This window comes from Vanellus vanellus, assembly GCF_965231255.1.
Source record: "Vanellus vanellus genome assembly, chromosome: 7".
Taxonomy (NCBI): domain Eukaryota; kingdom Metazoa; phylum Chordata; class Aves; order Charadriiformes; family Charadriidae; genus Vanellus; species Vanellus vanellus.
This window is the reverse complement of record NC_138912.1, coordinates 8,743,833-8,766,892: the sequence shown is the minus strand read 5'-3', so window position 1 is coordinate 8,766,892 and position 23,060 is coordinate 8,743,833. Positions and strand designations below refer to the sequence as shown.

The 23,060-nt window shown below is 40.9% G+C and overlaps 1 protein-coding gene across 1 annotated transcript; it reads left to right on the top strand.

The window, feature by feature from the left end:
- Positions 1-5,093: 5,093 nt before the first annotated feature.
- On the top strand, positions 5,094-21,650 carry LOC309674378 (pancreatic lipase-related protein 2-like; the record flags this gene model as incomplete). Its single annotated transcript, XM_082486400.1, has 13 exons — positions 5,094-5,142; positions 6,589-6,743; positions 8,834-8,959; positions 9,864-9,998; positions 10,962-11,070; positions 12,239-12,358; positions 12,449-12,571; positions 14,930-15,045; positions 16,228-16,357; positions 17,758-17,869; positions 19,706-19,868; positions 20,720-20,804; positions 21,352-21,650. 13 exons carry the CDS (start codon positions 5,094-5,096, stop codon positions 21,648-21,650), a joined length of 1,722 nt encoding a protein of 573 aa, XP_082342526.1.
- Positions 21,651-23,060: the final 1,410 nt, after the last annotated feature.

The window sequence follows — 23,060 nt, the reverse complement described above, 5'->3', positions numbered from 1 at the left end:
GTGAATAAAGGATGGCTAATTACACACTCACATCCCTGAAAATAAGTATTGCTATGAGGAGAGCAGATAGGAGCCAAAACTCTTAAACAACTTCTTCACTCTATTTTAATTACCGGGACAAAACATAGTCAGGAGCATTACAGATCAAATCTTATGGTATTTCCAGGCTCACCTCAAGAAGTACAAGAAAAAGTCGGGACCTTCCATGGGAGGTACGAATAAGTCATGCAACAGCTGTTGGTTTAAATTGCATTAAAATACAAAGCAAGTGGAACTTAACGTTTGGTGCTCTCTCTTTAGCTAAGAAGTATTTTATTCTATGAGTGGTCCCATTGGGACTGGCATCAGTAACAGTATTAGAAGCTGGATCATAAATGAAAGAACAGTAGAAAAGAATAATCCCTTCATATCTATTTCAGCAGCCAAGCAGACTGGAAAGAGTAGAAAAATACTTGCTGGCATTTAATGTTTTTTATTCAAATGTGTTACTTCCTTAGGGAGGACCTTACAACCGATGTGCTGGAAAAGGTGACCCTTACATTACTGTTACCATTTACAATAAAAAAATATTCATACACCACCCAAAACTGAGTTACGCACCCCACAATGTGCAGAGGTAGGTAGATAGGTGGGTCCCTGCCCAGAAGGTTTACTCTCCAAGTTAAGACATGACAAGGGTGTGCAATTACAATTAAAGAACAAAAAGAGAAAAACAAAACAAAAACAGCTCTGCCCAATAACTTAAATGAATTATCCCTATTAGTCCTGTACCTCATCATTTAATTTCCTCTCTTACAGCAGTTGCTATAGAAGGGAGCTTTTAGGAGGGACTGCACAAAGTTGTGTTTGAGCTACAGAAAGAACCTTTTTCCACCTGTGTCCACTTCTTCCTTCAGGAAAACACACATTCATTGAAAAAACTTCAAGACAAAATGAATTTTCCTTACTGGTTTTGGTAATGGAGGGCAAAAGACTAACGTTGATCTACTCCACCCGAAGGAAATAAGCAGTCATTTTCCCACCTCTTCCAGAATATAAGTGAAAATCAGAAGTCAGCCTGGAAAAGAGATAGGGGTGTGAATGTGGTCTATAAAATGACGAGGATCATGGAGAAGGCGATTACAACATGACTTCTTCATTTTCTTCCACACTGGTAACAGGGAGCGTGAAACAAAGCTGGCAGTTGCACACCTCAAAACAAACGAAGGGAGATGATTCTTCTCGCAGTTGCATCATTACAATGCGCAGCTGCCGGGTACGGGATGCTGGGTGCGCGAGAGGTGCGCGGGAGCCCAGGAACAGCTTGGGCAAGTTCATGGAAGAGAAATTCTCAGGAATTTCTAAGGGATGGGGAGTCAGGACCTTGCGGCTTGCTGCCTCTTGCATGGGTACCAAATAATACTGAAGCAGTTAAAGTGAGAAGTTTTCTAGCAGATGACACAGAAGTGCTGACATCTAACAATGTTGCTGAGCTACGAGCTTTCCTGGGATTAGTAAACCACATAGAAAACCCATTTCATGCTTGTCTGCCGGAGTACATCCTCTGATTAATTTGTTACAAATATGAAGATGCCTTTCTCACCCAGTAACCTTGTCTTAAACGCTGGAGAAGAGCTGTGGTGTCTCACTGGCTGCTGAAAGTCAGGGTGAACATCGCTGAATAATCACTTCAGGTGTTCTGAAAAAAGCCTAGAGAAGGTCCAATTGCTGCTCGGTACTAGCTGGAATGATGATTTATAAGAATTGCATAGTACATATTTGCATCTAGGATGTGAGACAATGATTCCGTCATCAGAGGTAAAATCAGAAGCCCTTAAATATCTCGTCATTCTAATTTTAACTTGGCAAAGTCACTGTATCTTGTAAGTGATCTGAAATCTCCACCACCAGACTGCTCTTGAAGTCCACCTTGCAGCAGGGGGTCAAGGTACAGTTTGGGACTATAACACCAGACTCCAGAAAGGCTTCTTAATGTGATGGGTAATTCTGATTTCTTGAGCTCCCTGGAGACCGTATGCATCAACATATTCTCAATAGGTAAAATCCCTGAATGCAAACTACGATAATAATTTCTTGACTCAAGTAGGTTAATTCATACCTTTGAGTGACCTGCTTCTGCAGTAAACTCTCCTTCTGAAGCAGGAAGAAATTGTGCAGATAGAATGAAGTAAGGTTTTGGTCCAGTATTATATAAAATAGAATTAAATCAGAAGCGAGTAATGTAGATTAGATACTAATTTTCTGTAGGGGTCTTAAATTTTAGTGAATCAGCCTTTCTGAGTTTGTCTATAAATGCTTAGATATATAAAAAAACCTAAGCATCCACTCCTTTTGAATGTGATACTACATCAGAGATCTGAGCACCTGATCACCAGATGTGAGTATACCGTATGCTGCAGTATCACAGCTCTGAGCACCTGTAACTACCACTGAATCCAGTTTTGGCCAGGACGACCGAGGATAACTTGGAAGCAGATTTTTTGGAGTGTTTCTTTTAACCACTTCTTCCAAACACCTGGTCAGGATTTTTGTTTGCTGAATTTTATTTGTGACTGGTTTACTGATCAGTTTGCACCCTAATAACATTATTTAATTATGTGAGCAGAAGATAACTCAAATGAATTTTAATGTGAATAATTCAACACTTTACTGGACTAACTTAGTCCTGAAGAAAGAGGAAAGAAAAACCAACAAACTCTCTGAGCTACATACTAACCTGCCTTCTCAATTTTCTGCTGGGGTTATGGAGCACAGAGATGGAGGATCTATTTGCTTCCACAACCTTTATCTGAAGTAATTAACCTTTCAAGGCTAGCTAAGCCAGAAAAAAAAAAAAAAAAGAAAAAAGAAAACAACCTGGAAATGTCTTTGTGCCTAGCACTCTTAAGAATCGCTTTAACCCAGTTCCCCAGTTCCTATTTGTATGTGCTGGTTATAAGTCATCAGTCAGTAGAAAGGATTATACCAAAAGGGAGTCTCCCCTTTCTGTACAGCTTTGGCTTAGGAGGTGCCGATAGTCACCCAACATACTTAAAGGGTTTAACACTAAAATGTTGACTTGCGAGTTTCTCATTTGTGTCTACATACAGGAAGAAAGATTTCCAGGAAAGCCTGAGCAGAAATGTTAAAGTAATAGTATGACAACAATATAGCACTACGTGAAAAGACACCATTATCAAAACACTAAAAACTAAAATTACTGCAGTTAATACAATTTAATTATGAAGGTTCATAGTGATCAGATGTGGTGACAATCTGCCCAAGGACTATTCTTCCCTGTTTAAAAGCATTTCTGTCTTCTTTTCAAAGAAAAGTCATGTAATTCATCCACTAGCAAAATTATAGACTAGAGAACTACAAGACCAACAAATAACAGATGACAGAATGAGAGATGGGGTTTTTTTTATCATTTTTCATCCTTCTCTCTTCTTTCTGCCTTTTCTCAGGTGACAGCTTAAACCCTGCAAACATACGTGCTAGCTGATCCCACAACACCTTGTTTGTGTCTTGATGTTGTAATTGTAGACTTAACTATCGCATACAAATTTGAAAATTTTGCTTAAGACTGTAAGTTATTTAAGGCAGGGGTCAGCTCCAGGAAGGATGGTTTTGCTGGAGTAGGACCCAGAAGACTGGGGCTCTGCTACAGTCTTCCGGTGTGATGCCAAGTGACTTGAATCCCAACTCAGCGTGACACTGAAATGAGCAGCCCAGCGGACAGCAAGAGCCTTGTTCCTGATCCTGAAAGGCTGTGTGTTTGTCCAGTGTTTACATCAATCACACTTCCCAGTACTTTTTAGCTTTAAAAATAATTACTGATGGATGACAATAACACCCTCTGCATCAAACAGGTGGAGTCACGCAGCAACTGGTCTGACCTGGTTCGTGTTATCTCAGATGAAGCACGCCTGAGACAAGGAGATCTCTTTTGGCACTACCCAACAAAGTCACAGATGCAGCTGGGAACACAAGCCTTGGGCAGCAGTGGTGGGGTGAGTGTCCCTCCGCCACACGACCTCGTTGGGCAGGAACAATACTGTCCTGCTTCATTCCAGGCGCCTCAAAGTTCTTCTGCAAGGCTTGCCACAATCAACTGGGAGCTGGACCTGAAGAATTTGTCCTGAGCCTCGCCAAGGTAAAATGGGATACAACGGATATGAGAAAATCTAAGGATCTTAAATAAGGTGCATCATGATAAGATGTGGGGTATTTGGTGAGTGGCTGGAGGAGAGGAGATGGAAGCAGGACACGCTTGACCCTGCAGTGGGTTTCACAGGGTGAACTCTATGCTCCTAACGGCGCATCACTGACTCCGGGGGACTGGGGTGGGGAGGGCAGGGAGGGGATTGCAGGTCCCGCCTGTGCGGGACTCATTGGAGGAACAGAGCCTGATATTACAGTTTTCTAAGCATTATCTTCTTTCCTTTGAAAATAAGTTACTAGTAGTGGTAGTAAGACTCCACTTAAAAGGCTTTCCCTACTTCACCTCAAAGTAAATGACTGGTTCCATTTACTCCGATGCTTACCCATCAGCTGGTGGTTAAGTGATCAAGCAGATCTGGGCTGATAAGCGTACGTGGCTGATAGCAATGACCAAAATGAGTTTTCAAGACTATCTATATGATTTAGAAACACAAATTAAGTTTGATCCTGGTTTCTTTTAAATATAATCACTGACTAGAGTAACTTTCCTACTAAATTCTAGAAGAAACTTCACTCTAAAAAAGTGTTGCGAATCCTTTCAGAATTTCATTTGCTTGCCCATAAACTGCAACTCTAGAGAAAAAAAAAAAAAAAAAAAACGAAACAAAAAGCTTCTGTTTGTCAAGGTCAGGAAGACAGTCTTTACGAGATGCTTAGAGGATATCCTGCATATGCAAAATCCCCATGGCAAACAGAAAGAATCCCAAAGGTATTTTCTGGAAACCTCTTTATCTTTAAGGAAGTGTTGATTCTTTTGGATCCAACTCATTAAATGCCTGAAGTACTCCTATGGCCACTATCACTTCTTTTTTAATGGGTCAAGGAAACTCTTAGGTGAATTCCAGATTCTATTTTTAATTAGGTTTTAATTGTGTTCTTATCTGCTTTAGATGTTTGCAGTATGGATCACTACTCTCTTTCTTCTTCATGCAGCCAGAGGTAAGATGCATAGTTGATAAAATCAATAAACAGTAAAAATTGTTGAGTGCAACTTACACCAAAATAACTATTTTTAGAAGAACGATGTGCTTTGGGATGGATTTAACATACTTCTTCATTAGAAGCACTGAGTTATATCATGTCTTTCCCACATTTTCCCTATTACTTTTTAATTCTGTAAAGGTATTTGCAGCTGGCAAACGGAATGGGAATTAGAAAGGTATTTTTACATATGAATTGATTCTAAAATTCACCCAGAACCATTTCCCACACCCTTCCCAACCCACATCAGCATTTATGGTGTAATCCCAGCCTGGGCATTTACTCTTCACAGAGCTACGCAGAGAAGAAGAACATAGTCCCAGTCCAAAACATTTCCTTACTCATAGGAAAGAAAATTTCCATAGGGATGGACACACAGAAAGAAAACAGAAACAATAACACAGTCCAAAGGTCCACTGGCACCAGGGGAACGACCCCTGCGAAAGTCACTTGTGGAGTCTCTAGCTGCAGCTCCACAATTCAAAGTTTTGAATGTCTTTCTCTAAATGTATTTCCAGTATATATGACTCTACCCCCGCCTTTTGTACAGTGTAACAAATAGATCGAGTCACGGTCTGATGTAGTATGAATCTGTCACCTATCTCAGGTAACAGTAGTTTCTCATTGTTTTCAGTATCTTTTTAATAGCAATAAAAACTACTTGGGATTTCACAACTATTGTGCTATAATAGTGGGTAAGGATGACATTTAATGGCAACACCCGTGTGTTGTATTTCCATCATTACTATATTAAAGCCACAACAGAAATTGGGAAACTCTGGTCCTTCAGGCACAGATCACACTTCCCGAGGCCGTGCTTGGCTCTAGGCTTCCACTCAAATGCCGCTTTACTGCTTCCACTAAAATCTTGTGGTGAAAAAAAAAAAAAAAAAAGGTAGATGTTTAATGTACGTTATGGAGCAACCAGAGGTATCTATTTTAATGTTTTGGTTTCGTTTTACTCCTTCATGAATTGTTGCACAAGACAACCATTTAGATAATCCCTGGAGCATCAGCACTAATTTGACTGCTCTGCACTGGCAGCAAAAGCTGGTTTGTTCTCTGCATCTGGAAAGGATTTCATTGTCTTTTTCCAATGGCTGTGTTAACGATACGTTTGACAAAAAAAGTCACGGGTTCCCCAAACTGAGCTCTACACTATGTTTGCAACAGGAATCGGTCTTGAAGTTCCAGTCCCTGCTACACACGCAAGGCACGGGAGCACAACTCCTAATGAAAAACGCACAACCCTTCATGAAAAACGGGCACAGGCGCCACCCTAATCCAAACCAGCCATTTTCTGCTTCCCCAGTATAAACGCTATCCTGTCAGCTTCTTATAAAGTGGTGGCAGCCTAACCTGCTGCGTTCCCAGAACACTAACATTTGTCTTTGCGTACCCCAGGAAGGGAAGTTTGCTACAAGAGGCTTGGATGCTTTACAGATAGCCCGCCCTGGTCTGGCATCCCAGGGAGACAACTGGCAGGCTTGCCCAGCTCTCCAGAAGATGTGAACACCAATTTCCTTCTTTACACTAGAGACAACATCATGAAATACCAAGTAAGAAACTGCCTTTTTTTTTTTTTTTAAACACGGAGGGTATGCAACACATTCAATAAATTATAGAGTTTCTTTTCTCCCATATTTTTGCTCTTCCTTTTTTTCCCTTCCCAAGGGAAGCCTCAATTCTATATTACACATGGAAAGTCCATCAAAATTTTCTTCCATCTTTTTTCTTTTTCCTCATTTCAGCTCTCTGATAAGCCAGGTATATTTACAACATATTAATCACAGCCTTCTAACACAAGTCACCTGAGATGTTTTGGATATATTTTACATAATTCTCTGCAGTAAGCTAATGACCTAAATTCAGGTTCAGGTTTAGCATTATAAAGCCAGGGGCGGGGAAGGCAGTACAAAAGGAAAGCTCAATTTTGGCTGCTGTGTGTCTCCAGGTTAAAAACATGATTCAGGTCCTCTGAACTACATACAAGAGCGTCAGAGGCTCTGCTTATGTGGTGGGCTCAATGCTGAGCCCTAAGAGTGAAGAGCAGAAGAGAAAGTATCTGCGTTCACTAGAGAGAGGAAGGAAAATGGGATGAAAAATTAAAGAAAAATTAGAAAGAAAAACAGGAGACTAAAGAAAAAATGAAGGAGAGTATGAAATCGTATGCAGAAAAAGATGGAAACAATCAGAAACAGAATGAAATGTGGATGGAGAAAGAAAAATAAACAAATACTAAACATTTTTTGGAAGACTGGGACTGAGGGAAAACGGAGACTTAAAAGCTAAAGAAAAAGACTTTGTAAGATATACCACGGAGAGAGCTTGGAGGTTTCTCTTAGAGAGAGTTGAACCAGGTTAGCCCTTATGGAGACACATCGGGTAGAGATGCATAGAGACAGCAGACTCTGGAGCCGTATGGGAGAAAAAAAAGTAAAAAGGTGAGGTTGTCTGCAATGTCTGCAACATCTGCAAACCAGTGGCAGCGAGAGGAAGCTCTAGACTGTGACAGAGTGACAAATGGAAGAGGCTAAAAGGAGCCTGCGGAAGTGCACAGGACGGAACAAATGGGAACAGACTGAAAGAAGCCAGCAGTGTGCCAGCCCTTTCCTCTGAAGACCAGCAAGTACTGGGAAAAGCACACAGCAAGGTGCTGGAGGTGTTGGAGGTGTCTGGGCCGGGCTTGTCCACAGCACAAAGTGGTTTTGTGGAGCTATAGACTAGTTTGGTGAAAGAAGAGAAAGGACCATCAAAGAGTATGAATTTTACTTGGACAAAGAGCAAGAAAAAGGAAGCAAATTAATATGGGGACGAGGGGGGGCAATTTGTTGCTGTTGCTGGCTTACATTACTTGAAAAAAGGCTTCATAGTTGTTTTTCTATATAAATGGCAGTCACAAACAGTGGAGGCGTTAAATAATTTCTCCTGAGTCACCTCAGAACAAGTCCAACATCTCTAGCTGAGAAGGCCTGTGAGGTTTTGACTTTAATCAGTCTTTCACTAAAGGTGAGATGTGTGCTAATTAGTACATGGCATCCCCTTTTAAGCTTATGAAACTGTAAAAAACCTAAGTAAGATCCAAGGTCTAAAACAACCCAGTATTCAGAATTTCTTTAAAAGAAAATAATGCCTTCCTTCTCAATAAATCCCAAAATACCTACAGCCCCCCATGTTCTGAGACTGGTGGGCTTTCTCATGCTCTCTGGAATACCTTTAAGATAAAATATAAATAAGCTCAGTGATGAAGGTCTTCTCTTCAAAGAAAAAAAGAAAGAAAAATAAGTATAGATTCAAAGTCACCTGCTTAATACCTCGCAGAAGATGCTATCTTTATATTTCTATGGCCAAGTTTGATAAAATCTTGTACGTGGCATGTTGAACCAGTGTACCTTAAAGCATTGTGCAAAGGATATCAGTATCATCATTTCAATTAACGAGAGGAAGTGAATCATTTGTTGAAGTGATTAATTGATATCCCCCAGAAAGGCAGTTTAAGAGTGAGGAATACACATCTCTTCAGAGTCCAGAACGATGCCTTAAGCAGTGGGGTACTCTGCCTTGTATCAGAAGGTACACTGGGATGGAGCAGTCACATCCTTGTTGCTTTGTTCGTTGGTTGTTTTTCAGTTTTTGGTTTTTTACACAGAAAATTTCTGCTACAAATCCATCGACTATCAAAGCTTCAAATTTTCGAACACACAGGAAAACTCGCTTCCTTATACATGGCCATCTTGTTGGCGCGGACCTCCTCTGGATAACAAATATATGCAGGGTATAGTATGACTATTGATATTTTACTTGTATTTGAAAGTGCAAATATCCACATCCCACCATGAACTGGCTTAAAATTCCCACATAAAATTTAGACCTCTCTCTCTTCTCCCTCAGAATGAAGCTCGGTTCCATATAACCACCCTAGCTATGAGTATAGCGCACTTCAGCGTTCTGCTAAATGCCCTTTTGCTGCATTCACCTCCACAGGGAAAGCTATAATTAATTGATTTTTCAATTCCTTGCCAATAATAAGGGGGGGGGGGGGGGGGGAATAACCTTTCTCACCTCAGCAAAAGGTCAAAAAAATAATTTCCGTTTGTGTGAGGCATTTGATCTAATAAAACCAAAATGTTTTGTTCAGCAGATTGGTTTCATTTTATTCAGACACATTTCAAAAATGAAATTTTGTCAGAATGAAAAATCAGAATTTTCCATTGCCAGAAGTATATAAATAGATTATTTTGATTAAAACATATGAACTTTGGGGCTGAACAATTCGAGCACATGAACACAGATTTGTGAATCCTTTTAGATGATCCAAGCATGTAAATTTTGAAGAATAAAGCTTGGAAAATACAAAAGAAGTCATACTATCCTCTTTTTCTAACTGGGGTTCTGTCATTAAAGAGAAGTTGATGCCCTAAAGTTAACCAAGGCACCTGGAATGGAAAACAGAACTTAAGCAGGCTTCTGTGTATTTATATGGTGTTCAAATCACTGCCTCCACTGCCTCCTTGTGTTGATTCTTCAGTATTAGTAGGAATTAATATACTGAAGTTGTGTCTTTGCCAGTCACATAAAAAGACAAAGTGAGTCCCCAAAATGTTGTTTGTATATTCCCTGCTGCTATTGTAATTGATGCCCGTTTCCTTCTGTTCTCCCGTTTTCATGTTTTCCACCAGTTCATGTTTCACACTGAAGATGTGAACTGCATTTTGACTGACTGGAGGGGTGGCTCTAGCGGTTTGTACACCGATGCTGTTAACAACGTCCGCATTGTGGGGGCTGAGCTGGTATATCTGGTGAACCTTCTTGAGGTAAAAGTATCTGTGGAACGTGAATGCTGTACGGTAAAGGCTGTGTTCAGGGTGACACCTTTAGGTTCTATGCAATGGAGTCAGGAAGTACAGGGGGACTCAATAAGGCAGCTGAAAATGTCATAAAAAGTCTCTAATTCTGCACAAATGGAAAGACCGGCTTTGGTGTCAGACCACAGATAAGCATGTCCCTAAAGTCTTGCAGGCCGTAGTTTCTGAAAGTTTTGATCACGATGGGATTTTTACTAGATAAACCTCAGATTAGAGACTGCCTAGAAAAGCCGTCAGGGTGAAGAGTAGTACTAGAGGGCCAATACGGTTAAAACATCCCTTTGTGGGTCACACATGCTGCCTCCGGTGAGAACTGGATGGCAGCACGGAGAAGCGACTCTCCTGCAGCCACCACTGTCAGGCTTCCCGTGCAGAAGCTCAGCTGAGCCCTGTGCACCCGCAGCACTCCTGGCATGGTCCTCCCCGTCCTGCAGGACCTGCGCGGTGGAGCATCTCCACAGCAGGAGGGCCACTGGATTCACACGGAGGGTATGCTGCAGCCAAAGGCACTGAAAAGTCTTCCACCACAGATCGTTATCCCCACCAGACAGACAGGTTCAGGCGTGAGGCAGCAGGGTCACTCGCCTTTTGGATAAGCAATCAGTGCAAACGAAGAGTAGCTATGTGCGAAAGTTCCCTTTTCCTTCTTTTCTATCATAAGGGCCAATTCCTGACGGAGGTTACTCCTTTCCAGAGGCGTGATATAAGAGGGGATGGGATGAGTTGGGAATTGCTTCTCTTTTGGTACAGATCCCACCACCCACAACAGTAACTTCCCGCCCAAGATGCTCCCCTCCATCGCCGGCTGGTCTGGGCACGTCCTGGCACAGCACGGGGCCACGGTGCAGTGCCACAAGCTTGTATCCCCCACTTCACAAGCTTTTTTTTTTCCCTTTCCATACCTCTTCACAGAAAGATTATGGCTACTCTCCTGCCAACATTCATTTCATCGGCCATAGTCTTGGAGCCCATGCCGCAGGGGAGGCAGGGAGAAGGAAACCTGGCATTGGAAGGATAACAGGTACTGAGGCTATTTCAACTGATGATGCTTTATATTTTCATGCAAATTTAGAGAACTGAAGAATCACCGCTGCCCTATAAATACACAGTACAGACTGCAATGTGCTGGTTTGTCATAATTAACAGCAGACAGCTAGCGTGGCGGCACACTCATGAAGCCATGTCCTATCACATGCCACGCATTTCACATGTTCACAGCCCTGAGAACGGCTCGACTGCAACAGATCAGAAAGGCTTAACTGTCCCGACTGTGGCGAAACCAAGGTCACTTTTCACAGGTCACGACAACTCCCAGGGAGCACTCGGTTATGATTTTTAATTATATAAAGGAACAGGAACAAAATACTGTATTAAATGTGGAATACAGTATTACATGTGGAATAACGGACTTGTAAAACATTAGGAACTCACTGTCATAAATCCCACCCTAAACATGACTTTCCAGCAGTTCAAAAGGTTGCAAATCGGAAATGAAAAACTAAACCCCCTAGATCTAGTATGTCAGGATGCGACAGTAAATAGCCATGGACACCCTGAAAAGGAAGCAAGCTATTAGTCTCAGAGCTACACAGAGACACAGCATCCCGACGCGCTCACGCATCACTGTTTTTAAGGGCTCGCTATTTTCTGCTTTCCTTTCTCCTCCAGTCCATTCTCTTCTCCAGGTAGGCATGGCTTTGGCTAAGCTTCATACACAGCAAGCAGTCACATAAGCAAGTTGGGGAAACTGGGACCAGAGCTGTGTTGCTTTAGCCCCAAAGAGAACTCACTGACACTGAAGCGAAGGGGTAACATCTTCAACCAAGCTCTTTTGAAAATAAAAATAGATTTCTGACCAAACAAAAATCCTCAGACAAGTCTACATGCTCAGAATAACATATCAAGGTTTCACGCCTTTCACTAAAGCGCAAAAAACCACCAAACCTCTTCTTATAACATTGTTCCCCAAAAGTGAGCCAAGCACCCGTCAGCCGTTTACTGCACTGCAATGCCTCTAGCCACCTTTCTGTTAAAACCCTGCCTGTTTTGCTGGCTGTTGTGGGCCGCAAAATGGACTTTTATATGTGGATTAAAGGTCAAAATGTAATGATATACAGTGTACAAACATTGTATGTGCTGACATACATACAGTATTATTTACTCGATCAGACGTATCTCCGTTTATTTAGGTTTAGATCCAGCTGGGCCCCTTTTTCAGTACACTCCCGCAATGGTTCGGCTGGATCCTTCAGACGCAAAATTTGTCGATATAATTCATACTCACGCCGGTCATCTGTTCTTTGACTTTGGTAAGTTTTTGGCTCAAAGGCCGACACCAACACAGAGGCTGCCCACAGCGCACCTGAGAGTGATGAGCCTCGATTCGCTGTGTGTTTCAGCTCCGGGGATTCTTCAGACTTGTGGCCACCTGGATTTTTACCCAAATGGTGGGAAGAAGATGCCAGGATGCAAGCAACTTCGTGTACCCCCTGCAACTCGGAATATCAATGACCTTATGAGAGGTAAATATATTTTTAAGAAGTAATCCCTCATTATAAGCTACAGTTAGAAATAAAAGCTAGGCTAAGGTAAAGCCTTTTGAATGTATATATTATTCATAAAGCTCAAATTTGGAGCAGGGAGAGAATGCTCAAAAATGGAAGATTTAAAGCTGCCTGTGAAGTGCCCTCCAATTTTCTCATATCCTAACCAAAGCAAATTCCAGATGGAAACTTCAGTCAAAGCATGCAGACTTGTTCATCACAACCTGTTACAAGAGCCGGCCACTCTGCTGACAGACTAACCTCAGTGGGAATCTCCACACATGAAGGACCAGTAAAATTTCATTCAAGTATAATCCAAAAATGAGTATTTTAAAATCTGAGCTTCCCTTTTCCCTAGGAAGACATCAGTCCCAATATTACTGGGGTTAGATATACTCATCCACATCATTAAGAGTTTTAGTGTCTTCAAAGGGAATAGCACAAGGTTAAAAATATAGAAGATGATAAAAAATGACTGCTGCGTTGATAGTTCGTGTTCTTCAAAGAAAGCTGGGCAGCTAATCAGAATTACCCTGGGATCTAGCGCAATTGATCCCCAAAATCCTGTCTTCTGATCCTAACCTACAGAAATGAGAATATCTGTTATTCACAGCTAAACGTTTTGAAATCCCTACTGCCAGTTAAGTAATTGGCTTTCAAAAATGCTCTGCCTTAGAACTGGTTAGAGATCTCAGCAACAACGAGGCCTGAAAGCAGGCTGTGCACAAAGTCACTGGGAACAAAAACATTTCCCAATCGGACTGCATAAGAATGTCTGTGTTTTCAGAAAAAAAAAAAAAAAAAAATTTAAATATTTTCCATAGACATTTCCCAAGGCTGTTTGCAATGTTTCACGGTGAAGGAGAAGCCCCGCTCAACTGAACACGAGCAGATGGAGTTGGTTGTTCTTGGAGCTCCTGAAAATAGAGACAACCTTAGCTCCTGCCTCTCGGTTAAACCTTTGTGCTTCTCTCTTCTCTTTGATAATATTTACATTTATCTAGTGCTTTTATGTATGAAGGGCTTTAGAAATGCTATTTAGTAACTTCTTTCTACAGCTTTTGATGTGGTAGGGAGAGGAGTATTATGTTCCCATTGTATAGATGTTAAGTGAATTTGGCACTAGCACAAAGTAATCCAACCGTTAAGAGCTGAGGTTTTACAGTTAAAAGCACAGAACCTTCTGAATTAAATTTAAAGAAGAAACTATAAAGAAAACATACTCAGAAAGCCTTGATGATGCAGATTTTGTTTGTTTTCCTGAAAATAAAGACTTTTCAGAGGGGTTTCAGTGCGATTTTTCTTTCCGTATGTAAAGAACAGTGTGTGTCAACTGGTCAGTACCAACTGGTCTGACTTTACAATGCACAAATATTGACAGTAGGTGAAATTTATAAACTGTGCCAGCTTGCAATTACTTAGTGCCTCCAAGACTTCACCCTGTGATTAGGTGAGGTGTCCCTCCCCCCCCCCCCATGCTGAAGCAGAGCATTTTTATACAACCTAACTTTGGTATATTGTGCTTTGATGAAGGAGAAGCTTCAGAGCCAAAGACAACAATACCTGTTACAAGGGACATGTAAATATAACCCAAATTGCACTTTCTTCTTTCCTGCATGGACTGCTTATAAATTTCATTCTGATGAGAAAATGTACTTTTTTCAAATAATTCTGACAAAAATCAAGGACACACTGCCAAACATCTCGCTTCCCACAGCATTTCACAGAATCACTACTGTCAAATGACTGCAGATTTTCTAGAACTTAAAAACACTGTAAACCACTGAAGTTAAAATAATTATTAGAATTATCTTTAATTCTAGAAGTTAGTGGAAACTGTGGTTTTACAAAATACCAGGTTGTGATAATGGTAAGCAAATAAAAACTACTTCATATTAACTACTATATGTTTTACAAATTCTGTAGCTATGAATTATTCCAGTCTTTTTGAAATATCGAAGGGAAATTCTCCTAAATCCTCTCTGTTCTCATGCTAAAGTAAAAGCAGTTAAGTACTCATAGTTGGCCAAGAGGCTGCACGAGGTCGGACTCGGTGTATCTCCACCTCTGTGAACTTTGGCATGAGCACGGCTACACACGGATCAGAATCTGGCTCTTCCCCATGGAAAAAAATATATGTAGCCATAAGTACACTTTTTACTATAAAGCCAAATAATTCACACTTTAAACATCTTTTAATAATTACTTTTTTTTTAATCTGAGACTTCACTGTATGTGCAAATGCTTTTGAGGAAAAAAAGGCCCAGAAGTGTTGTTTTGGTGTGGAATTTATGTTAATGTATAGCTTTAATCTTTTTCACCTGGGCTTTTTCCCAGCATATAGATCTTTTGGATGTGGGCATAAAAGAAGTCTCCGGTATTACGCTGAGAGTATTATCACTCCCAATGGATTTGTTGGGTATCAGTGTGACACATATCGAGCTTTTGTACTGGTAAGTACCAGGTACATATTTATCTGAGGGGTTATAGCCCTGCCCTTCTTAATAATTTCTGGGACAACTTCACGACTCTGGACTATGGGGTACAGGGTGGGCTATGCAGACCCACTGACTACCCTCAGCAAGACCATACCCAAAAAACAGGTAAAATGGAAAAGCAGCAAACTAGAAAAGAAAGATCTGGAAGAAAATAAGGCAGTAAATATAAACACCAAAAACAGTTGTAAAGGGAGAGATGAAGACAAGTCTGAATTTATTGCCATCTGCTCCCCAAAGGAATGATTACAATACTGCAGAAAAGTTTTTAATATTTGTAGCAATGTTGCCACAGAACTTGTAATTCAGGACTTGAAAACCACAACTGTGTGCAATTTAGTGATGCAAAGAAAATATTTTTTTCAGTCTCATAATAAAGTGATAATGATCATTTAGCCTTTTATTCATCTAATGCCCAAATAGCCAAAGATCCACAAATACCAGTTCCTACAGAACCTCCCAAATATCAAAATTGACCTATCATATTATAAAAATGTTATTTTTTCCAACTTCAGTTAAATCACTTTCACTGAAAATATATACGCTTATCTTTTTTTTTCTTTTTTTTTTTAATGGACATCACGGTTTTGATCTGAATGTTTGATCTATGCAGGTAAATTAATTTCATTAAGGTTCTACATGGGAATAAAGGCTGAAAAGCAGACAGAACACGTCCCAAAGCAAGACCCCAAGCTTCAATATTCCTAAGCTTAAATATCTTTCCCATATGAGGGAGATATACAGCCAGGCCTGCTTGCAGATATGGTTACCCACCCTATAATAATCATCAGACGACTCGACCCTATGAAAGATAAATATATTACCTGTATTTTACAGATCAGACAGTAAGGCATAATAATGCATTAGGGTGTTTACTTATAGTCTCTGCAAGAGCATAAGGAATTAGGCCGGATTTTCAACCTGTTTCTCTCTGATTTTCAACCAGATGAAATAAGCTGACTGAGCATCTCAGCTCCTTTTTTCACCATGCTGATAAATACTAAAGATTTGGTCTGAACTCAGAAGCAAGTACCTTTCAAAAAAGCTGGGAAAAAGCTGAAATACCCTAATTTCTTAAACTTGAAGAAGTGAGATTAAAACAGATAACGTCTTGTAACACCCATTGTTATTTTCCCCCAGGGAGACTGCTTCCCATGTCCAAAGGAAGGATGCCCACTGATGGGTCATTATGCTGAGAAGTTTTTACATAAAACCAAAAAAGAACAGCAAAAGGTTTATTTAAACACAGGGCCCTCCCCTCCGTATGCTCGTAAGTGCTCATTTTGGGTGGTGAGTTCTAAAGGGGCAACGAATTATGTGTCAACAAATATCTCACACTTCTGCAGAGAGCTGCTGGAGCGCAGCGCCGGCACTCAGCACAAATCTGGAGTTTCAGGTGTGTTGGGAACATGCAGTACCAGCATGATCTGGGAAAGGCTGAGATAATTACAGAAATAGATCAACTGATGCTGACCTCTGAGGTAGAAACCCTGCTAAAAATGTGCTAATTAGAGGATGGCTTCAAAAATTCTTTGAAGTTGAAGGTGGGAGGAATGTTATGCTGAAAGTGCAAAATTTCAAATCGAAACATTACATTGTTTTTATTGACAAAAACTTATAAAACTGGATCATTTCGGGATATTTTTGCAAAGCTCATCAAGTGAAAATGGCAGGGAGTAATAAGAAGTATAGTTTTAATTGTGATTAATGTAGAAGCAGCTGCAGAAATGGGAAATAAGAAAATTCATAAATAAATTGTAATCCATCACAGGTGGTGAATTTTAAGGGCAATGAATGAGAGGTCCTTATTCACTAGGAACTAAAATATAAAAGCAAAATTTAGAAGAAAAAAAAAATCTTATATCACATCTCTATAAAAGCAAAAAGTAAAAAAAATGAATTTGAGTATAAAGAAACTAGCCATTTTCCAAATCTGAATAAATACATTAATTTCAACATTTACAAACTGTTGAGTTTATAGAAATTCTAGTCTGAAACCAAATATTACCTTATGAAGTGGGTGACGAGATTCTTCTTTTAATAGCCCAAATTAAAACCAGTACAAGAACTTCCCAAACCGGGTTGCTTGAACTCATTATGTGCTATTGGATCTGAGGCCCTGTTTCTGCCTTAGAAAGATATGTGGTCTGACAGGATCTCCTGACAGCTGTTGGGCTGTGCACAGATATAAGAAAAACTAAGAAAAACCATAAAAATTCTGTATATCAGGATCATCCTGGGAAAGCTGCTGGTTTTGCTTAATATACCTTTAACACCACAGCGGTTCAGTGGAACTCACTTCATAGTTGAGAGCTAACACGCTCCCCACAAGACCCAAAAATTGCTGGCAAGTGTAAGAAATTACAAAATTAAAAGTAAGGGCAAGTGGAAGAGCAAGGTACAGTATTGGCCACGGCAGATTAAATACTCAGCATAGTCAGTAGGTCAGCAAAGATTGGATTTGCGATTTAACCACTGTCAAGGAAATTAGTACTATCGGAATCACGCAGAACTAACATTTGGCTTAATAAAGAGTGACATTTTGTTTGCTTCCAAGCACATTTGTGCAATCCTCTCCTCTCCCTGAAAGACATGGAAACATATGAAAGGTTTTACCATTAGGAAAGAAATCTCCTTGCAGCCATAATCTATTTCATTTTGCTTTCAAAGGCTGGCGAAAAGAAGTACATGTCAGAGTATCTGCAACAGAAACCATGAAGGGAAATATAGATATAGCCTTGACTGGAACTAATGGGATCAGGAAGAAGTATACAATTGACAAGTAAGTTTAACATGACTGCTGAAAAAATGGCTCTATCATTGTTATCATATTGAATTTATACACAGCAATATTTACATGTCGTCTTCTATGATTCTGTGTGATCTGTGATTTACATTGGTAATCAAAGGAGCTGGTAAGTGGTTGAAGTTCCCCATGCTACACATCATGGTCAGAATCTGCTTGCTGGTTTTTCTTGCTCCGTATTTTCTTCTCTTTCTGAGGGTGATGGTTAGTATAGCAAAGCGGGCAAGAGCAAAGTGGCTACTGCTGGACTCAAGCACCATTTGGTGATCCTCTCTGAGAAGACAAATTGCTGCATGATGTACACTCATTTAATCGTTCCCTCCTCTAGGGAATATGTGAGTAAGAAAGCTGCAGCTTGCTTATCAACCGTGCCGAGACTGGGTTTCCTGTCCACACAGCCTGGCTTTTTCCAGTAGATGTGAATTTAAATCTCAAACTCATCCGTATCAAGAATACAGTTTAAATACTGTAAAATCAACCTCCTCTGTGTTTGAACGTAGCTCTGTTACTGGTCTGTACCAGGAGTACCTTTGGTTGAAAATACACTGCTGCAGTGATACATCTACATGTGATTTCTGTGTTAATGTCACACTGTAATGTGCATTCCGTTATAATGAACACTGATACCACAGAAGGCACAAATGTAAACTATAATTTTCAATTTTCTTCATGGTTGAGAGCAAGCAGAAACACTGAGAGAACTTTTTGACTTGGACTTATTTGAAGATAGATTTCATTTTCCAAAAATAATGACTACAATAAACCCCATGGCAATACCAACAAAGGCTGAGCTGACGAATCTAGTGTTTTCATCCTAAGTCATTTGCATACTTCTGTGGATCCCTGTGAGCAGCTCTCTCCTCCGTAGGTAGCAACAAGCCTCTGTACTGGGTTGACAGGCTGGCAGCCTGCAGCAGGATCTACAACCACCTGCCTATAAAAGCAGGAACGGTGTTTCCTCTGCTTTCTCAAGTAAGGTTAATATAGAGACTTTGTGGTCTTCACCACTCTGCACCACCCACTTCAGCCAAAGGGAAGGAAAAAGTGCTCCAGGTATTCAGGGTAAATCGTGCCAGGAGAGAGAAGGCAGCCTCAGCACTGCCACAACAGCTTCAGGGAAGGCAGAAAATTGCAATACTGATTTCAAGGAAGAAATCAACCAAAATGTCAATGAGACATTGCTTCCTAATCCTTACAAAAAGGGTTAAATTAAAAGTGCGTTTTACATAATATTTTTGTGCATTTTTTTCAATCTCCACTTAAGTTTAGCGCTGTTAAAATGTTTGTCCAAAAAAGTATTTGATATGTTTTATGTATGAAAAATCTAAGGTCCGAGGACTTCATAAAAGACTTTGCTATATGGCTTGAACGACTCGTCCACAGAGAGGACAGAACTTGGTGTTTCTGGACCAGAGACATGATCCACTACCACCTGAGCTGGAAGCCTCGGGTCTGTGTGAGGATCTGCATCAAGACTCTTGTGCGCTCCCCAAGGAACATGTTCTCCAAGAACGTGTTCTCAGATAAAATTTTCCCTAACATCCCTGATTGTTAATTCTTGAAAAAAAATATAATAAAGTTATAATGATAGTATTCAAAGCTTCAACTCTCATAGAATCGCTGAGGTTGGAAGGGACCTTTAACATCATCAAGTCTGACCATTAACCTGCCCTGACAAAGCCACTTCTAAACCATGTCCATAGCAGCCCACAACTCATCTCCCTTTCTGCCTAAACTGCAGCTTCTCCCCCTCCCACCCCCCCCCATTTGTAAAGAACACAGAGCATCACTTCTGTGCTTTTGTTTTGGCAGGGGCACTTTCAAACCAGACAACACGTACTTGAACTATATTGATACAGAAATTTCTGGGAACATTTCAAAAGTTGAGTTTCGCTGGAAAGAGCATCTAGGTCACCTACACGGAGGCTGCATGGGAGCTGAAGAAGTCACAATAATTTCTGGGGAAAACGGAAATGTGTGAGTACATAACGTAATGGTGTTTCATTCTGTGGATCCAGGGGGGAAAAAAAAAAATTAAAAAAAAAAAAAAAAACCAAACAGGAAAAGGGAAAAAACACCCACAAAACTTTTGCATGTTATCATGCCCCTTAAAGCAAGTGGGTTTCAGTACCGAAAATAAGGCCCTCATCCAAATGTCATGGCAGTACCTGGGTGTTTGGCTGACTACAGTTACTCCTACCAGCTCAGCACTGCAGCCAGATGTCCCCAAAGAAGAGAGATATCAAATCTGAAATTCTGGGGGAGAGGCGCAGCCCTGCACTTGTAAGAAAGGCACAAGTTTTTCTCCTAAATTGCTGTACATGAGAAACAGCTCTGCAGGGTACAACAGTACAGGTGCCCTCGGCAGGGTACTTTAGGCTGACCCCAACCTGATCCCACGGACCAGGCGCCCACTGGTGTCTGCAGTACATTCGGTACACTTCTGGAGCACACCCCTCGGTTTAGTTTTCACCAAAATTAATCCAGCTGATGTGTCCTGACACCACTCTGCCATGTAAACCAAAGTGTGGTAACTGGGGAGTAAGAGATTCCCTTCAAAAGTGCACTCCTGGTCCAAGTTAAAATGTTATTAGTGTCTGAGCATAAAGGCAAACATGTCTTAAAATTTAATAATTAGTCACTAAATAGTAATTCTTTAAAAATATCATTTGATAGCACACACTTTATGTTCTTTATCTACTATAACACGTCCTTTGACCTAACATGAAATAAAACCAAGATTTATATTGATTATCTTGGGCTGCTGCGAAGAAAATGCCCCATTTTGCTGAAATATATTTCCTTAAACTCTTCCTCCCTCCCCAGGTCTGTGTTCTGCGGCTGTGGGACCGTGCGGCCGGGTGCATGGCAAGCCCTGACGCTTTGCTGAGGCTCAACGAGAAATGCTGTGGTTGCCCACTGTGGTAACCCTCACGATCTGGGAGAGCGCTCTTCTTCAGTCAGCGGCAAACTATCATGAAAAACTTGCCCAGCCCACTACAAAAGCTCTATTTCCAAATTAATGTTGTCAGCTTTTATCCATGCAGGGGAGTTACGCTTCTGTGAGTTCCAGTTCCAGTGACAGCTAACATGTATTTTACTAGCAGCACACCCATGCAGCGTGACTATATTGCAGAGTTAAGCGGGAAAGTAATAAAATAGGGAAGAAATGTCCTAGTCAATTCCCCTTTGGAATACACCTAATTATCTTAGGAGGAACATCCAAAAAGCAGCAACAAAAAAAAAAAAAAAGGAAGAAAGAAAAAAAAAAGGAAAAAAAAAAGAGAAAAGAAAAATGGGAGGGGGGACAGGACAAAAAAAAAGGAGCATAGACAGCCAAATTCTTTATTAGTGCCTACTTGCTTGTTCAGGCAAAGGACACTTTCATGCTTTCAGAAGCATTTGATTGCTTCTATGTAAGGAGTCTGAGGAATAATTTCAAATATAAAAACAATCAGAGTTTGAATGGCATTGCCTGACATGTCCTTCCTTCCTGAAGAACCCATTTCAGCATTTTAGCCGCACATCCAAAAGACTACTTAGGAGCCGGGACTGCATACCAAGTTGTACAGTAGACCTTGAGAAACTCTGCCATCAAAGTTCACTATGTGTAAAGCAGGACTGGTTAATGTACAGCAAAATATTTGATTGTTGCCTTTTTCCTGAGGAAGAACTCATTGATGTGCTCTATTCGGCTCTGCTGAGCACTGGGTGCGCTGGGACTCTTTCTCTATACCTGAAACAGGCATCTTCTTGATCAAAACTATGTTACACCATTGAGGATCTTCAATTTTCTGGCAGCCTTCAAAGTAACTATTTTCTCTTTACCAGTGAAGCTGAATTTCCCACCTCTCCCTTGTCTTTCTGAAGCTGCTGAAGTCAGGCCTGAGCTGTGTTAATTGCATTACTGTATAGCATTGCCCCCACATTTGGCAGCGTTTTGATTATACTGGTTAACAAAAGCAGACTACTGAGAGTTATCAGCATCGGCCAAAATAAGCTAAAATTGTTTCTGTTTCAACACAAGCAACCCACAAAAATCCTTTCAGTTTTTAATTGCCCGCCGTGGTCTAAGACACACAGCTAATTTTTAAATCTAATGGGAGGTTTATCACTTGGGCGCAGAAATCCCGTGTGTGAATCAGAACTCTGTCCCGTCCCATCCTAACAACTAGCTGTTCCAGAATACTTCCAGTGAGGTTTACCAGAAGGTGTTAATGAGGTGCATTACACAAGGCTGAACGTTGGTGATGAACAGAGGTGTTTCAAGTTACACAGCAATAATTTCGAGATGTCAGAATCCCGTCACCTCCTATGAAGTTTGCCAGAGGAGCTCACTTAGGAGGTTTGCAGCCAAGGTGACAAATCAGCTGTCTACCTTCTCAGACTCACTGCTCCAGTACCCTTATCTTCTCCACCCATGCGGAGCAGGATCGAGAAGCCACCTTGAGCAGGGAACCTGTCCTCCTCTACCCCTGAGGGAAGCTCCTTAGGCAAGACCCCCTTCTTGTGTAAGCAGGGACTCCCCTCTTCCACACTCCCCTGGAGAAGGACAAAACAACCCCCCAGCTACTCCTGCGCAGTTGGGAAACATCTGTAGCGAGTAATTACACCATCTTTAACATCCTTCATAAATCCGGCATGGCGCTCTGCCCCAGAGTTACACAAATAAAGGAGGCTCAGGGTGGGGAAAGGAAGACTTCTTTTCCCTTTCTAACAGTCAGGAACTGAAGCAAAACAAATCTAAACATTTTCCTTGGGGTCACAAAAAATTGTACAGCAGGGCCAGGGACTGGGTTGGGTCATTGGGTTTAATGACATGAGACCGCCGTGTGAGCAGCGCGATGTAGGCCGTCGCTGCTCGCAAGAAGGGAGCAATGTCCTGTTCAACTCAAGACGTCTATAAAGCCCCTCCCCTCCTACCTCCATACATAGCCGTGCCACTTCTGAAATTCTAAAATGGCATTTGATGTTTTTATGAATAATAAATCATATTCTTACTTTCAAATATATAAGCTTTCGTTTTGTTAAATTTTAAGCTACTGATTTCAACAGCGCGCTGACAAAACATGACAGCTCCTATGGGCTGGTGACTTCTGCTATAAGTGTGGTCCAGCTGGTTAGACCACTTAAAAATGTACATTTTCACATCCAATCAGTTCACTTA